An 18,396-nucleotide genomic window follows, 5' to 3' on the forward strand; every position below is an offset into this window, starting at 1 on the left:
GTGTACATCACAAGTGTGTATGGTTTAGAGATGGGCAGTGTTACAGTGTACTATTAGGATGCAGTTCGATACAATAAAGAATGCTTCTCCAACTAGTAGCGCATGAGCTACTGATAGCTCTCCAGCTACCTGCAAGTAGATCTCTTATAAGCAGCCCAGCCTACTAAATTATAAGCTTTTGCTTGGTTGAATTAATATAAGCAGACCACATTTGAAAAATGTGTGTTAGAGGTAAAAAAAAGTTTGTATTTCAAGAACTCATAGGCCATTTGGAGGGGGGGGGGAAATGGTTGACTTTGTGAAATATACTTACGGCCTAGATTGGAGTGATAAATCACATGGTGCTGGGGAGACTTACTCATTACCTTGGTACCAGGAGCATTACAACAATGGCTATTTATGACCTATTTACAGGCATTCTAAATTGATAAATCTTTTTTGCACTACTAGTGGCAACTCTAAGGCACTGAATTTATCACTGCTGGTAATCTTACAGGGGGTCACCACTAATGTAATCTTGTCTGATATGCTCACAACTACAACAGTAATAAGAGTAGCTCAAGATTATATTTAGTGAACATAAGTAGCTCTCATTACAGAAAAGGTTGGAGACCCCTGCATTAAAGCACGCATGACATAGCAATTTTATAGGTAATAAAGACACATTACTACCTAAATTTCAACTGAACTTTAATGTAGCTGGCTTTTTAAAAATACATTTTAATACATACAATCCAGTAGACAGTGGTATCTGGGATAGAAGAGTATTGTCAAACTGTTGCAAGATTTTATAATAAACAAAAAAGCAATTGATAAGGCAAAACATCAGCTGTGTAGCAGGGTATGGCCCGTGTCTGGTCCCACTAAGGTGGGACATGGAGGAATGAACCACTTGCATGGCCATTGCAGGATGTAATTGATTGTACAAAGCCTGCTATAGACAGTGTTTTTCACTTGTTATGGTGCTATGGATCACACTGATGCCATTTGAGTTTGTCTTCAGTTGCGCCCTCAGGGCAGCAGATTTTGTGAATGCAGGAAAGTCAAATTAAACAATTCTAAGTCAAATTAAACAATTCTAAGTCCAATCCTAGAATAAGAGGAAATCTGTTTGGCGTTAGTGGTTACAAATATTGCACCTTGTATAGATAGAGCAAAGTTTGCTCTAAGTCATTTCTAAAAAGAAATGAAGATATACTGGTGGTGCTATAATGTTTAAAGCACCCTATTACCAAAAGTGCATATAGACAATGAGGAAAACCCAGTGTGTTTAACTAACAGATGGAAGAGGTCAAAAAAACCACTAAACTGTATTTAGACAAAAAGTAATATATCTGAACAGCACGGATGTTAGAATAAAAACTAGATTTAAAATAAAATTTTAAAAAAACACACAATTTGTAATTCATTCTGATGCATATGCAAAGTGTGGTCTTCGGTTACAAATGATTTTCCAGACTTATTCTTCACAGATGAACAGCCAACACCTGTTTCGTCACTAAGTAACTTTTTTCCAAGGATGGAGAAAAATATATGCGGTGGAATCCAATCTCTAGTCCACAGTATGATTGTATTATAATAATATGCGTATTCACATCTTAAAGTAAGCAAAGGACCAGGCCTAGTACACAGGGAGTCCATGGTAAGCTCCACTGGCCTCAGCGGAACCGACATCTCTGCTGCGTTACCACCCCGATGAGGACCAATGCAACATCACTGCTGTTTGGATCCTTTCTGCCACAAAGGTGCAAATCAGAGCCTGTCGCAGCATCAGAACCACCACTTAGTGACATCTTCGGTGCTGGCAGCCTCGACGACACCCACACCTGCATAGCAGCTCCTCTGAACCCAGGCATGCCCCCCCCCCACCCCCAATTGCATGATGCATCCTTGACACTCGACTAGAATCACAATCCCTCATCGATGGGATTCTTGATGACCTCACACCTCAGCCTCTCAAATAGAGACATTTGTACAATGCCTCTACTGGGTCCCTGTATCCGGCCCAGCTCCATCATGGTCAGCCTAAACTTGTGACTTTGTCCTAGTCCGGCACAACCAGATATCAACAATTTGGCCCTTTTTTTTTTTACAGAAATCTTTAAGTCTCCATTTGAACTGATTGAATGTTGTTTTATGTATTAAAAACTACTAATTTTATAATCTTGTATGGGAGTTTTTGTGATTGGTTTTCAATGGGGTACTGTTTGAAGTGTTGCAAATACTTTACACATTGCCTTTGGGTTAAGCCTGGCTGCTCTGTGCCAACCTACCACAGGGCCGAGCACATGATAATTTGGGGCTTGCTTGTGATTTCATCCCCGAGAAGACTGGTTGCTGCTTGGGTAGGATATCACCCCTCAACCAGGAACCCAATTTCTTACACATACTTTTTACTGTAGACTCCTGAACTGTGCGTCTACAAGTGCTGGGGCCAAATGACCAATTAAAATAAGAAAAAGCTTTAGGCAAACATTTAAAATGACAAGTGCCTGTGATAAAATAGCCATGTTAAGAAGCCAATTAAAAAGAATTACCCATCTAAAAGCAAGTATCTAGGACCTAGGTAGAGATTAAATGCCAGTTGATACAGCAGTATTTGAATCGGATGTAAAAGCAGAATTATTTAATCAGTTAAGGATTATTCCTTAAACCTATTAGGAAGTTATTTATATATTGGATCTAGTTGTAACTAATCTAAGGTTCTTGCAAATTTATTGACTTGAAAACATTACAAAGGTTTAAGGATTTCCTTCACTAACCCCCACCCCCCCCCCCCCCCACCCCACCCAATAAATACTGTACAACTCCTGATAAATCACCAAACGTATGGAGGCAGACCAAATTTTCAGATATAAACTACTGGGTTTGTAAGACAAGGTGTTCCATTTTTGGTCTAAGTTTTACAAGACATTTCACCTAAATCACAAACATGTTCAGTCTGCTGACTAGGCAGCTCAGCTCCATCACCTGGTTTGATAGGATTAGCATGGCACATAAACTGGAGTCTATGCCAGAAGCTCTAGAGGGCCCAAATGTAGCTGAAAAGAACCACATGTTTAAGTTCCTTAAACATACGGCACTATGTGGCGTAACTGGTTTACAGAGCCATATACGATTAAGACTTAGAAATAGGACTAACGCTTCAAAACTTGCTACTAATAACCGTAATGTGCACGAGAAATTGGACCACATCCAGAAACAGGGATGGTTCATTCAACTGAGAATCTGGAGACCAGTTTGAAATGGTTTTAGGGATGCACTAGTGCAGTAGAATCAATTACCAGTTCACTGTGGATTCTTCAGAATCAGATGCACCAGCAGATTTACTTGAAGTATTGTAGGATGCATACAGCATCTGAAGCCCCACTGAAGTTCTTAGATTCACATCCCTTGCTCCTTCAGAGTGTCTGGGTGGAAGGATGTAGCATGTCCTGCATGGGTAGGTGCTGGGTAAGGTACATGTGATTCAAAGAGCTCCTTCAAACAGGCATTAAGGACAGTATCCTGAATTAGAGCTGCGTATCATTAAGATCCAGTAAAGGATCCACAAGTTCCGGTAGGGATACCTGGATTGAATGCTTCTGCGAAGCATGTTCCAGAGTGCCAGTGTATATCTTTAACATAATTGCATTACAGGACAATACAATAAGCCTAAGACACATTTCCTAGTTGACCCCATAGCAGTCTGGAATTTATGTGTGGGTTGGGGAGTAATGGGACCAGGTAGAGTGCTTCTCACATGGATATTTAAGTGAACACTATTTCCAAGTCAAAAGGTATGCAGTTCTTACTTGGCAGTCCTTTGCAAACATTAATTCAAAAACGGGAGAGTACATAGTACATTCAAGGACCCTAAATATGTAGCCTTGTATTGCTCCATTTCCCACACTCATGCAGACTAGGAAAGCAGGAAACTATTCTGGATATCGCACCTAAACGATCAACGATGTGACACTCACTTGCCAAGACTGACATCTTACTGAAAAGAGGAATAAACTAACAAAATACCATACTTATTTTTTTATTAACAGAGAAAATGAGTTTAGATCAGGATTCACATTCCTCCATTAGCATACTCAGAGTTGCTAAAAATACGGCAAACTCTCTGAAGGAAACCTTCTGGTCGCCATCCAAGTCCATCATCTTCATCGCCTCTTTTGCCATTTCCTCGTCTTTCCCAGAGGCCTGTAGAACGAAGAGGGCACAAACAAGAGAAGGTTTTATAAAATGAAGTAAATGTTCAGGACATTCTACTTTCTCGTTGGGAAGGAAATTTGGAGAAGCTTCCCTCCCAACACCCCCCCATCCCTCAATATTTGCATTATTCTATACATAGATGAGTCACTCAATACATTTGTTAAACTGTTCATAAGACAATTCACCAGAAAACCAGTGTTTCCTAGATATTACTTTTGACCAGATGGGCTAGACAAACAGACATCCAGTAGTACCGGTTGCTCAATCCCTATATCATGGCAGACTGTGGTAAGTGAGGCACACAGCCTTCGAGTGGAAGTTCTATGGATTTTAACAGATCCCTTCCCAGGGCAGTACAGTTTCTGGTTTCCTACAATGCAGTGAAGCCTAAAGCTCCACCCTTAGGGTTGCTGAATAGGTCACCTGCTGCCTTAAAGAAGAACAGTCTCAGATGAAAAACCGAGGCAGAGAGGGCTGGATTTACAGGGTCATTCGAGAGAGAAAGAGCTGCAGAATTAACATGCAGATCAGAAAATTCTGGAGAACAGAAATGGTCTAGTGTTTGCTTGTTCTGCAACACCTCATACAGCAAGCATGGTGTCCAATGGCCTTCATCCAGCAAGGGCTCTTAGCCTCAAGCACGGGATGAGTGTTGCATTCCATGCAATTACACCTACCTTGAACTGCTTGAGCCAACAGTCAGTCCTTCTGCCCTCAATTTGGGAGCATGAGGTTTGAACTGAAAGTTAAATTCGGGTTACTCTGAACTGTTACCTCCCACTTCCAGACCCACTGACGTGTGGGCCCCGCTGCACTGCTATTTACTAGCGGACTCTCCAATAGATGCCGAGGATTAAGGTTGGAATACTGGAACTTTGCTTTGATGCTCCTTGAACGTGGGAGGGTGTGGAGATGTGTAAAGATACTGTGAGGTCTCATGCCGACTGTGAATGTAGACAGGCCATCACACCGGGGCACATGCCTCTCCCTCTTAGTGACTGAGTTATCGCACATGTTAAAGTTACTTGAAAATGTAAGACGAACTGATATGTCTAGATTACGTTTGTGCTAGTCATTGAGTTGATGCGCTATCTATACAATGCTACATATGCCGATTATTGAATGCCCATTTCTCAACCTGCTGATTTACGCTAATAGCGGCCAGCCTCCGGGTTGTAGGCATGACGCTGTGTAACCTTGACAGTACTCAATAAACGTCTTACATTAAAAAAAAAAATAATAAATAAAAATTTTAAAAAAAGTTAAATTCGGGTTAGAATGTCATTCCTCCCTTTCTAGAGGGAGTCTAAATATGGACCTAGGGAAATGTGGTGTTCCGGATGTTGCACGTAATCCAAGAGCTAAAAAGAAGGGGGAAGGGGGGGGGGGGGGAGGGTTGGATCTCGGGAAGGGTTGGATCTCAGACTTTAAAACCAACACTAGGGAGCAAGCCTTCTAATATTTCTTCAGAACAACCAGACAACCACTGCCCTCCTCCAGACATGAACTAGGCGAAGAAAAACAAAATGCAGATATTTGGAGGGCAGGGTAATAAAAGGAGACTGTTCTATTTTAGGTACTTCAGATAGAACAGTCTGCTAGCAACCACCACAAAGGGCTAAACATTGGCTCAGCCATCAGTTATTTGACGAGTTTAGAGGAAAGCTGGTCAAGTACTAGACAAGTTCCTATACCTCAGTCATGGGAGTTTGTGCGTTGGCCATCTTTACCCATCAACATTCATAGAAGGTGGGTTCTTGCAAATAGCTCAAATTAACCCATACTGTCCCCTTGATTTGGGATACAAAAGTGCTTTCATTCATGCGGGCTGAAGGCCCAATCCTGCCCCTTGTTTCCAGCAAGGCTACTGGAAAGGTGCCATTTGGGTGACCGAGCTTCCAGTATCTGTAGAATTTTAAATTTAATGAACGTAAGCAAGACCCTTCCTGACTTTCTCCCAGAAGAAAGTATTTGTGGTCACAAGCTCTCCTTGGCAAATACATTGTTAATCCTAAAACGTGGTTAAAGTACACACAACCCTAGACAAACTTTCAAACTATACCAAAGTGTTTGTCTGAAGCAAGTATGGTACACTGGATGGTGTCCAAATACCATGGCAGAAGAAGTGCTCTGCCTTCAAGGCTCAAGTGCTAGAACTCTGGAATTGTATTCTAAACATCTTCCCACCCCAAGCTTCAGGCTTTCTATTAAGGGAGAGAGCACGAGTGCTTTCCAAACACTCCTACTGAGGTCATCTTGAGGATTGCCATTTAAGCAGCTGTGCATCCCTTCTGTAAGAGCTAAACAATAAATATCACATCTAGGAGACACTCATTCTGCACAGCTAGGATGCAAACATTAACTGTAGTGAAGCAACAAGAGATACTATTCATAACATTTTTAAAAAGCCTGGAATATTGCCAAATGTTGGAAGTTAGTGGTGGAAGAGAGGACTTCAGTACTAGTGTCTATATAATGATTATCCTGTACTTGGTTCTAAATCCATCAGCCCTTAAAGCTTTAAGTTTACATAGACAATCCATCTCGCTAGATTAGAAAGTACTGATAGATGATAACCGAACTGGCATGACATTGTCAAGCCAGCACCCAACCAGAGACATGAATAGGCACTCAGAAAGCACCTGCTAAGGTGCAAATTGCAAGCAGCATTGTGAAGGTCTAGGTATACATGGTCTAATAGGCCCTACAATATGAGAGAATACACGACTAACTGGCAATATAGGCCCATATTGCACATCAAGCAGTTCTGGTGACATTTACAAAACACAAGGCTGAAGGTAGAGTTTTATCAATGTAACCTGAACCCTCCTCCCCAGCCCCCTTTCCCCAATGGCTATTGTGAGAAGAAACCTGGTATATGCGGTCAACTAATTAAAGTGTGTATCCTCTACCGGTCCAAACAACCCTTAGTGATTTAAGAGGTCAAAAGATAACCTTTGAAAGCGATTCAAGTGGTAGCTGTGGAGAGCAGCCTTTTGGCTTAATCTTGAAGGAACGTTAAGCATCTTTTTTACCAGAATGCAACCTTATAGTATTGGTTAAATGAAAAGAGAACCACACAGTAGTTATACAAATATATAAATATTAATATAACACTAGTACGAAAAAATATCTTCTACACGAAGATAATCACAAAGCACACAATACTGTAGCACAGAAACAATAGAAAATAGTACTAATACACAGTGGGCTCCAAGGGGAGATCAAACCACATACTGAAATAGTAGAAGAACGATGACGCGAGTCATGGCAGTGTCTAGAGGATGTAGAATCACTGGGACCTCAAGAAACTACACACGGTAAGCAAGTAGGGACCCCACTGAGGACAGGGTGCAGTGTGGGAACACGACTGCGTGCTCCGTACAATTTTATGGGAGAGTTGTGGTTGGTGTTTGAGTTTAAGGACCCATCCCAGTGGACTCTGAAGAAACCCCGGGAAGTTAGGATGTTGGAGAGCCACCCCACCCGTGGATACAGAGGTACCCAAGTTACCTATCCCAGGGAAGCTGGGCGCATAGGTCTGCAGTGGTGTCGGAAACTGCTGTTGAATCCAATGGAGGACTTCGAAGGAGAGCTGGAGTGCTGTAAATGGTTGAGGCCCTGACAACTGGGAGAATACACGGCGTAGGCTGCAGGGGTGTCCTGCTTATGCAGTGGCACCCTCTCACTTGGAGCTAAGCACCCTGCCTTCAGGGTTGTTAAGGCCTGCTATAGTGGGGACTTCTAGGTTTTAAGTGCAGTGGCCCTTAGATATAGTAAACCTAAATCTTAAGTGATACATGCACCAACTTACACAGCCTGAAATGGCAGGCCTGTAGGTTCCATTTTGCATGGCCTCATGGGTGGCATAATACATGCTTCAGCCCATGGGAGGCCTCTGGGGTACCTATGTCCTGGGTGCATTTGTACAATATACTATAGACTGACAAGGGTACCCCAGTATCCAATCTGGTGGCTACCAAAGTGTCTAACATTACAGGTTAGGTAGAAAGCAGATAAACTTGGGTACAGATTAGCTGGGTCACAGTCAGAAACAGGATCACATTTAGCAAAAAGTGGAGGGTAACCATAAGAAGCAGATCCTACTTCACAGCTATATTGGGACATTACTTGTTACTCTGTATACATTTTTTACATTAGAATTGACTGAGTGTCGCTTTAGAAAGTGAGAGACTTGGCATCTTTTGGCGTGATTATCCTGAGAATTTGCTTTCTGATCTACTGATTTGGACTCTGCTTTTGCTGGCATAGTGTCTCTGCACACTCACTGTGGATCAGTGTTAAAGTGCTCCTGTTGCAAATTGTGTTATGGATTGGTGTTTCCACGATTGGCATATTTGATTTACTGGTCAGTCCCTAGTAAAGTGAACCGAGTGTCAGGGCCTGTAAATCAAATGCTACTAGTGGGCTGCAGCACGGATTGTGCCACCCACACGAGTAGCCCTGAAAAGGTAACTCAGACCTGCCACTGCAGAGTCTGCACGCAGTTTGTAACTGCCATGTCGACTTGGCAAGTGCACCCACTTGCCAGGCCCAACCCTTGCATGCAAGTCACCCCTAAGGTCCAAGGTACCCCTGTGGGCAGGGTATGTGAAAGGTAGGACATGCCCTGATGTGTGTGGTATGTCCCGATAGTGAAATACTGCCAATTTCGTCAGATAGAAAATAAAGTGTAGTCTGCCTGAACTCAGAATCTGAAGATGCAAAGGTGAGTTTTACATTCGGTGTTTAAAAATACCGCTTTTAAAAGTAGGTCTTTTCTTGCTTAACCATCCTGTGTGCCTCTGCTATGATGTGTATGGACTGTCTGGCTTTGGAGTGACAGGGGTTGGGGGAGGTGCTTTCTCTCAAATGGCTACCAGGGGTGGTGGGGGGGGGGGGGTGATGTGTCTCCTAAATGAGTCAGGGCTGGCCTGAATAGACTGCATTCAGAGTAGTAGGAGGAGTTCACAAGCACCAAAATAGGCCCGGTCTGCATCTAGAGTGGTGAGAGGAGATTTCCCATGTACCTGAATAGGCCCTGCCTGCCTCTGGCAATGCAGTCTCCATCTCTCCGTTTCTTGGCAGGAGGACAGTACTGGTTCTGCTGGTCACAGACACGCCCTGCTGAGAGGACAAAGGATTTAGGGGTATAAAAAGTGGGTCCCAAACCCCTAAATTGGGAAAGAATTTTGGACCAATAAGACAGCACAGAAGTGCTGGAGAAGCAGTGAGGAGGATCTACCACTTTGCGGGGTGGTTTGCTGTGTTGGCCTGCAGTGGCTGCTTCTGCCTTGGGCAGTGAAAGGACTGAACTGAACTTTCTGCAACTTCTTTCTTGGAGTATCTCCAAGGGCTTGAAGTAGAGCTTGCCCCTGTTCAAGAAGTCTCAGGAACAGCAAAGACTTCAGTTCTTCTGCCATCAGCACTGGGGACTGTGTGCTTTGTGCTGCAACAGAAGAAAAAGCAACCAGACGGAATCTATGACACCGCTGCCAACTCCATGTCCTTACGGAACCGCGACGCTAGTCTCACTGACAAAGCCCTCTGACGCCGCCACCGAGCCGCTGCTTGCACAGACCTGTGGGCACTGCTCTTTGCACCACCTCGCTTCACCCCGCCGCCTTGGTATCCCAGACACCGCTGCACGCTGAAATAAACACCACTGATTGCACTGTGGTTAGAGGGCACCGCTCGTAAGTTACACGACACCATCCTCATCCTGTACTGCAGCCTTTACCTACTGGCACCATCGACTCCAGTTAGTCAGCGGACGACAGCACTTCAGCTGTGACGACACCTGCACTGTGACCAGCCAGCACTGTAAATCGCACACTTTCACTTTGCACCAATGACACCATCTGATGCCACCACCAAGCTGCTGCTCGCACCATGATCTGAGGGCATCACATGCCGCACTTTGCACTGCAGCACCAAAGCCTGCCAACCCCAGCTCTCCTGACTTCAGCCATGAGGAGTTTGATCTGCAATGCGTGTGACTTCAAGGGCCTGTTACTCCGGAACAGACGCCGTGCTTTCAGAGCTCAACGAGAGGCCGCCGACGCCCTGCATTTCTAAAGGTACTGTTTTGCGGGTCTTTCCGACACCGTAGTTGGCCTGCGATGCTGCGGTCAGCCAGAACTGTTAGTTTGTTCAGGATGCTGTGATAACCTTGAAATACAGTACCTTGAAGTTGAAGGCTATTTTGGTAACTGAAGATTTCCAAGTAGTGTATTGTGGATTTCTATTGTTTGTCTTGTCTTAAGTATATAAAAATATTGGATATTTTTCTAAACTGGTGTGGTGTCCTTTGGTAGTGCTTACACTATTACTGTTGGTTATGTGCAAATGCTATATACACTGCCTCAAAGATAAGCCGGACCACTCATGCCAAGCTACCAAGGGGGTGAGCAGGGGTTATTTTAGGAGTGCAACTCCCTTAGACGGACTAGGAAGAAGGGCCCCTATTTGGACAAAGGTACCCACCTCTGCCAACTAGAGACCCATTTTTAACAGAAACATTTAAAGCCTCCGTTTTTTTTAATTCATGTTTGACCGACACCGCAGGCAACTCAATGTTTTGGGCAGGTGGGTTTTGTTTGGGGATAATATAAATATTACCAACAAATTATTATAAATCAGAAAAATGCAGAGAGCATTCAACAAGCAATTTAAAACGTGTTTTAGTACAGTCACATAAGTTTAACAAGACAAATATATATAGTGTGCAATGTGGGACAGTACATTTTTGCTTCCAGGGACTTTTTTGGTCAACATAGTTTCTCACACACAAGGGAGGATTCATTGGTAAGTGTTTGCATCGGGGATGGGCCTGCATGGGGAGGCTTGTCCGGTATGGTAATAAATGTTCTAAAACAGCAATAAGATTGTGAAAGCATGACAATATCTGCATTTAACATTTTTTGTGAAATTAAATATCCTGCAAATAAATTCAGCACTGAATTATGGTAAATAATTCTCAGCAAGACCTTTTCTGTAAATTACACTCTTTGAAACCACGGGCAAACATTCAATAGGTGTATATTCAGAGATAAACATAGGTGTTAGGTTGTACTCACAGATAGACCTGGGAACTCTTCCTTCAGAAGCTTGGACAGCTCCTCCTGGTTCAGCTCTCCATCCTTACCATCAGCTCCAGAGTATTTCTTGAATGTCTGGATCATAGCCCCACACAGCTCTTCCAGATGCATCTTGACTGTTTCGATCTGTAAAGCAAGTACACAAACCCTCAGTCTTGTTCCAAAATATTAACAGCTTTAAAATGATCGAGCCTCTCACTCTAGCTTCTTGGCTTTGCCTAAGAGTCTGTGTGCACTTAAGTTGCATTTAAATTCGTGTTTCATGGAGGACATTTCATTTTTTGTGTTCACCATAAGAATGTCTGCGGGTACGACTGGGTATCCTGGGGCACTGCAAGGTAATCATTTATTGTTCTTTAAAAGCCAATGCAAGAGAATAGGTTATGAAAAGTGTTGTAAATGCACCATTTTCCCACACATGTTCTTGGGGGGGAAACCCCCACCCCCCATATCACCTGGTAGTGGTTAGGCTTATGCGCTATGCATGGTATTTCCAGTGTGTAACTAAACTTAAGGGGGCCCCCTCCCACCTATCCCCCTCTTTTGCTGAGGGGACCCCATGAAGCTTGCGCCCCCCCCCAACCCCCACCATGGGGGCTTTAGTTACGCCACTGATTTGGACTGGTCTGACAAAATGGGCCTGGTCGGCTTCAGGTTTCCAGTCCGACCCTACCCACCAGCACATTTTTGATGGACTAGGACTTCTGTTTATTATCCGACTATGACCCAGATAGAGAGAAAAAAGCATTGGCAAAGCAAATGGGACTAGCCTCTGGGACCCGTGGGCGTTGCCCATGGTTTTAAGCACGCTTCCAATCTATTTGAAGAAATTTGTAAATCTGAGCCTACTCACAAGCCACATTTTGAGAAGACTGGAGATCTGCAGTATGATGGAACACAAACAGATCAATAAAATCTCATTTAGACAACAGCAGAGATCCTTCTTTGAGACATAAAAGAGCTCACATCTACACACAGGACCGATTGTTCAACTTTAGACGGGAGGAGACATCAGCCTGGAGTGTGATCAGAAATAATAGCAGGTTCCAAAGGATCATAAAGAGTCGGGGGGGGGGGGGGGGGGGAGTGGGGAAGGGGAAGCGGCACCACGGAGGAAAATGATGGTTCAAAAGTACAGCATATTTGAGAAACGTACACAAAAGTGCTCACAGAAGGGACTTTTTTTATTCTCCCTGCCACAGAGATGGACGTTAGGAACTCTGAAAAGGATTTTTATTCTATTTAATGCATTTTTATGTAGCGCGTACTTTACCCGAAGGTGTGAAAGCGCTGTACAATAGAATCAGTTACGATACAAAATAGAACGTTACATAAACAAACAGGAGACTAGAAGAGGTAGGGTAAAACCATATAAGGCAAGAACACAATATCAAACACATCAAGCAAGGGTGAAGAATGTACAAGAAAATATTAAAAATGTACAATGATGAACAAACTTCCTAGAGGGGTCTGAGAATGAAGGTATTAGTTCTGAAAGTGTCTTTGGAACAGAAGAGATTGGAGGTCAGCTTTGAAGATCCAGCTAGAGGTGGTGGCACGGAGCACTGGAGGAAGCGAGTTCCAGCTTCTCACTACATTACCTGAGAACGATTGAGCCATCGATCTTTCCCTTTTGAAGGAGGGGTGGGCTCAAGCAGAAATTTTCCACATTCTGAGAAGGACTCGAGCCTCCAGACATTTTCAGTTTATTCACCAGGTAATGAGGGGAGAAAGTGTGCAAGGCTCTGAGTGATGCAAGCAGTTTTGTAAATAGATCTTGCCTAGATGGGAAGCCATCGTAGAGAAGACAGGATACGAAAACCAATGAGAGGCGAATACCTCGTAAACAAGCACGGACTATGGGGGAGGGGGGAGAGAACAGAATTGCTGAGTGGGAGGGGAAGAAGGAACACAAAAAGGGGAGGACCTGAATCACAGCTTGAGCAGTAGGGCGAGACTAAGCACACGCTTCTTGTTAGAATTGGGGGGGGGGGGGGTCTCTGGTTGGCACAGGTAGGTACTTGTGCCAAGCAGGGACCCTCTCCTCTAGTCAGGGCAAAGAAATTATCCTCTTAAAATAAGCCCTGCTCACCCTCTAGGCAGCGTGGCGCGAACAGTCAAGGCTAGTTCAAAGGCGATGTAAGTTAAGCATTTGGGACCACATACAGTAACCCAGTGACAACACTACAAATGGACACAACACAAGGTTTTGTATCAAAAATGTTATACTTCATATAGAGTTACTACAAGACCAATAAACGACAATAAGAATCCACTGTACTATCAAATTTCAAGAGTTCTGGTTAAAACGGCGTAAATCAAAGTTCTGTGCGATTCGGTAGCGTGGTCATGCTACAGCGTGCTGACAGAACACTAACAAATCCAGCGGACCGTGGCAGTCCAGGCCCACTCAAATGTCGACAGACTCAAACACAGTACCTTTTCCTTTGGGGCGGCCGGCACGGATGTACGAGCCGGTTCCGGTGATAGTCGCGGTGCAGGAAAAACGTTGCAGGTCACGGTGCCTCTTCCCGTCGTGGTGCAGGCTACAGCTCGTTGACTGCATCGGTGAGCTCAGAGCTTGCGTTGTTTGGGGCGGACAATGCTCGTTGCAGTGCTTCCAGCTTTACGGTGCGGCGTTCGAGCCGGAGTTCGGGAGCTGGCGTCGGTCAGTCTGGACAACGGTGCAAGTCGGGCGGTGCGTCGTGAAGTGTGCGAGGCGGTGCCCAACTCCGATGCGGTCACAGGACTTGAAGTCAGCAGCAGTGACTGTGTCGGTCAGACCAGTTCGATTCAGTGTAGCAAGGTGTTGCAGTGTCCTTCCAGTTGTGGTGCAGGCTACGGCTCATTGACAGCATTGAGAGAGTCGGTGAGCGCAGAGCTTGCGTTGTTCGAGGCGGACGTTGCTCAGTGCGGTGCCAACAGGATACCAGGCCAGTCGGTCACAGCTCCCTGCCTTTGTAGTCACTGCAATAGTAGCAATTCACAAAGGCTTGTTAATTCCACTGGTCCTGGGATTTTGGTCAGGGGGCAAGCTCTCTTTCAAGCCCTTGGAGATCTTTTTAGCACAAGTTGGAAAGCAAAAGTAAAATCCACAAAGTCCTTTCTCCTCTCTAGGCAGCCAGGCAAGCACTTCAGGCAAATCCCCCAAGCAATACTTCAGCTTGGGAATAGTCTCTCCTCAGTTTTTACAAGTTCCTTCTCCTCAGCAGAGGTTCATCTCGTCAGTTCCAGGAGTGATCTAATTTCATGGGCTCAGGGTCCCAATACTTATACCCCCAAATCCTTTGTTCTGAGGGGAGAGGGGACTGTGCCCAGTTCAAGCCAGTTCTGAAGCACTCTGCTAACCAGACTACTCCTTTCCTTACACAGCACAGGGCAGGCACATCAGACGCCCCACAGGAGGTGGAGCCAGCATTGAGGAAGGCAAGTACAGGCCAGGAGCACTTTGGTGACAGTCTTCCTTTTCTTTCAGTGTACAGGGCAGAGACATCAGGCACACCACATGAGCCAGCATTGTAGAGGGAAGGCCCAGCCCTATTCAAGTCCCAGGTGCAACTCCTCCCTCCCATCTTGGATGGGGATCTCCCTATTCACCACCGGGCAGCCCTAGCCTGTCTCCTGGAATTCCCCAGTCCTGTCACACAAACGAATCAACAACCTAGCAGAGACTGGCTCAAATGGATAGGCAAGCAAATACCTACTTTCTAAAAGTGGTAATTGCAAACACAGATTATTAAAATAATCTTTGCTAAAAGATGCATTTTATTATTCTGAGTCCAGGCATACTAAACTCAAATGTCTACCACGTTCTCAGGGTCTGCTAGGATTATAAACATGTAACAATCCAGCAGCCCATTCTATCCTATGGGGAACAGGTAGCCTTGCAATAGTGAAAAACGAAAATGGCTGTAATTCACTATTAGGACACGCCACACACATCAGGGCTTGGCCTACCTTATACTTACAAAGCACCATGCCCTTGGGCCTCCCATAGGGGTGACTAATAAGACAAGGGAAGGTTTAGGGAGTGGCAAGTGGGTGCACTTGCCCAGTCAACATGACAGTACCAGACTGCACGCAGGCTCTGCAATGGCAGACCTCAGACACATTTTACGAGGCTGCATCTGTGGGTGGCACAACCAGTGCTGCAAGTCCACTAGCAGCATTTAGATTTACACGCCCTGGGCACACTCAGTGTACTGTACTAGGGTCTGACAAGTAAACCAAATATCAAATCATGGAATCACTAATCAATACATCAATTTACAGTAGGGAGCACTCGCACTGTGGCACTGGACAGCAGTGGCACAGTGCCCAAAGCATCTAACACCAGAAAAACATGAGGCAACAGCAAAAAAAAAAAAAACAAAAAAATGGAAGGGAGACGTACACCAATGGTGCCAGGTCCAACACTTCTCACTAGAAGAAAACAGGAAGCGGTGCTTGCCTGGGCTGTCCAATTAGGAGGCAGCAAACAAGAAGTGACACTGAAGCCAACAAATGACCAGTACTGGGCGGGCTCCAAGCCCTTATAAGCTATAGTGTCTTCAAGTGAGATGCATGCGAGACCCTGAAAAGGAAGGTAAATACAGGGGGTAAAAACTGAAAGTGAGAAAGAAGGGTTTAAAAAGATCAAGAGAGCTTAAGAGGCAAGCAGTGCATGATTGTGGATACAAGAGGCATGGGGGGGGGGGGAAATCAAGACAGCCTTGGTATTTAGCAACCCTTACATTAGGCAGGGAGGTTCTGAGAGAAGCTTTTTGCCTCAGGTCTTATTCTTTTCAGAGTTGAGCAGTGTCACCCTCAAGCTCTCCGAGATGCAGATACCACAAGAGAACATGTGGTTTGAAGACGTTCCGCTGTTCCGTTCTAGCCAAATACCACCGGAGCGAGTTACACCAAGTGACCTTCCAAGCGGTCCATGTGACAGTCCAGGGTTTTTGTTCATTCTGAGACTAGTCCTCTTGTTGATTCAGTCATTCAACCCAGCTTACAGTCGAAAATGCAAAAAGACTCCTGAACTGGAGCAGCCAGTCATGCATGCACCTGTGGAATATAGCAATTATATGCTAAATTGGACGGATGAATATATTAATTCTATCAAGTTCCTGACCGATGAGGCCTTAAATTGCACCCATGCAAAGCGGTCAACTTTATTTTTATTGTAAGCTACACTCAGTCATGGTCATTTCATAGCGGCCAGGCTTTCTGATGCACGCATATGCAGCTGTCCCACTCCGGTGGTTTGCATTCTGTCACAGCCCATAAAATATGTACCCAAAGTATCAAAATGTGTAATAAGTATGTGGACGGGACAGCATACGACACAGTTTGGACGTAGGAAATTCAAAAGCTCTCCATTCCGTCCATAATTAGTTATACTCGGGCATAGTAAGTAAAAACTACAAGACCCAGAATGCTCTACACAACACCACGACGGGCTGATGCACATGACACAAGGTGGACCTTGCCAAGCATGGCCCCACCCTCACAGGAGGCACTCAAGTGCCTGGTCTTTACTTATAGAATTGACTTCTCATTACTGGTCATTTAGTTTGAATGACAACTTTGACCTGCCCATCTCGAGACCGCTCTAGGCCTATCAAGGAAAGCTGCCAGTATCCAGTGGACGACAGGGTCTCCCGCTCCAGGCTCGAGGACGACACCAAGTGTATCCCATGCCAGGGCCCCAACCCCAAAAGGGCAGAGAGACGAGGCCTGTACCGGAGCAGCTGATCACCCCTGGGCCTCGGAATCTAAGCGGCTGACAATGTATCAGGGGTGCGTCTGAAACGTGATCCTTAAAACACTCGTTGAGCCTCGGAGCAGCGCCTTAAGTCCCGCAGAACAGACAACAAACCACGCATACCGCGGAGAATCACGCCTGTGTCACCCCGATCAGACCACACACACCTCAGGGGTGTCACCCAGAGCAGACCACAAACCCCGCACACAGCGGAGAATCACGCCTGTGTCACCCAGATCAGGCCACACACACCTCAGGGGTGTCACCCAGAAAAAGCAACAAACCACGCATACCGAGGAGAATCACGCCTGTCACCCAGATCAGACCACACACCAGGGGTGTCACCCAGAACAAGCCACAAACCCCGTCTCCGAGCCCCTTACCGCGAGCCTCAGGCGGTGAACACAGGATCCTGGACGAGAGACGCGAGCAGACGCCCCTCTCACCGGCCTCTTTAAAGGCCCCGGCCCCGCCCCTTTACTCCAGGTGAGGCCGCCATCAGGCTGCTTCACACCGGGTCGGACTCACTCAAAGGGCGGTTATGGGCCGCCCTATAGAATGATCTATTGGCTCTAATTTTAAAACACGCATTCTCAGCAGCAACATCAAATCCATGCAGCCGCCCTAAATTGCAAAACGCCAACACAGCGTCTCTTTTTTATACTCTGAAAACTGCCCAAGTTTGCACATAATATGTGCCACTTTTTTATCTACTTATTTCGTAAATGGGGGCACTTTTATTTTGGTGCCCGGGCCAATTTTATATCTCAGTGAGATCCAGTTTAACTTCAACTGATTTGAAGCGACCCATTAAAAAAAAATATAAGAAACCACGAAGCCGATTCTTCGGCCTCCAGTCTCAAGGCCTGGTTGAGGCCTACTCAGAGCAAACACCAGACTCTCAGAAGTAAGTTTTTTTTCTCCAGGAAAGGCCTTTTAGTTCACTAAAGTCCATAATTAATAATATTTTTTCCCTCTGGATATTGAGACATACATAAAAACTACAGCCCTGGAGGCATCACTTTCATCGACGTTTCCTCCCTTTGTTTCAGGCTTGAGGAGGCCTGTTCAGTTTATCATCAGTCACCACCTTGACACAAGTAGGAGTATTTCCAGGGCTCCCCAGTTCCCGTTTCCATGCTTAACTCACCTAGTTCCTGTTTGTACTGTGCATTGTGGGACTTGTGGTCCCGTGTATCCCATTAGAATAGAGAGACTACACATCTCAGAGTGCAGAGAATAGTCCTGGACTGGATGAGGCACAGACTCTGGACCTGGAAACTCGGGAGCACCGGGATTTCCTGTCTACGCCTTAATACACACACAGGAGAATTGGTTGTCCTTCGG

The 18,396-nt window shown here is 45.2% G+C and overlaps 1 protein-coding gene across 1 annotated transcript; it reads right to left on the reverse strand.

Annotated features, from left to right (window-relative positions):
• Positions 1-4,014: 4,014 nt before the first annotated feature.
• Positions 4,015-17,584, reverse strand: LOC144798304 (protein S100-P-like). Its single transcript, XM_078669105.1, has 3 exons — positions 17,433-17,584; positions 11,280-11,426; positions 4,015-4,188 (listed from the first exon to the last, which is right to left on the reverse strand). The coding sequence occupies exons 2-3, from the start codon at positions 11,409-11,411 to the stop codon at positions 4,051-4,053; spliced, it is 270 nt and encodes an 89-aa protein (XP_078525231.1). The 5' UTR covers positions 11,412-11,426; positions 17,433-17,584; the 3' UTR covers positions 4,015-4,050.
• Between the last annotated feature and the right edge of the window lie 812 nt (positions 17,585-18,396).

This window comes from Lissotriton helveticus, chromosome 12, assembly GCF_964261635.1.
Source record: "Lissotriton helveticus chromosome 12, aLisHel1.1, whole genome shotgun sequence".
Classification (NCBI taxonomy): domain Eukaryota; kingdom Metazoa; phylum Chordata; class Amphibia; order Caudata; family Salamandridae; genus Lissotriton; species Lissotriton helveticus.

Bases quoted from the DNA above. Each gene is read 5' to 3' on its own strand.
- LOC144798304 (XM_078669105.1), bottom strand. From the start codon at position 11,411: ATGCATCTGGAAGAGCTGTGTGGGGCTATGATCCAGACATTCAAGAAA. The intron at 4,189-11,279 runs GTGAGTACAACC...TTCGTTCTACAG, and splicing joins AAGAGTTCCCAGGTCTATCT to GCCTCTGGGAAAGACGAGGA.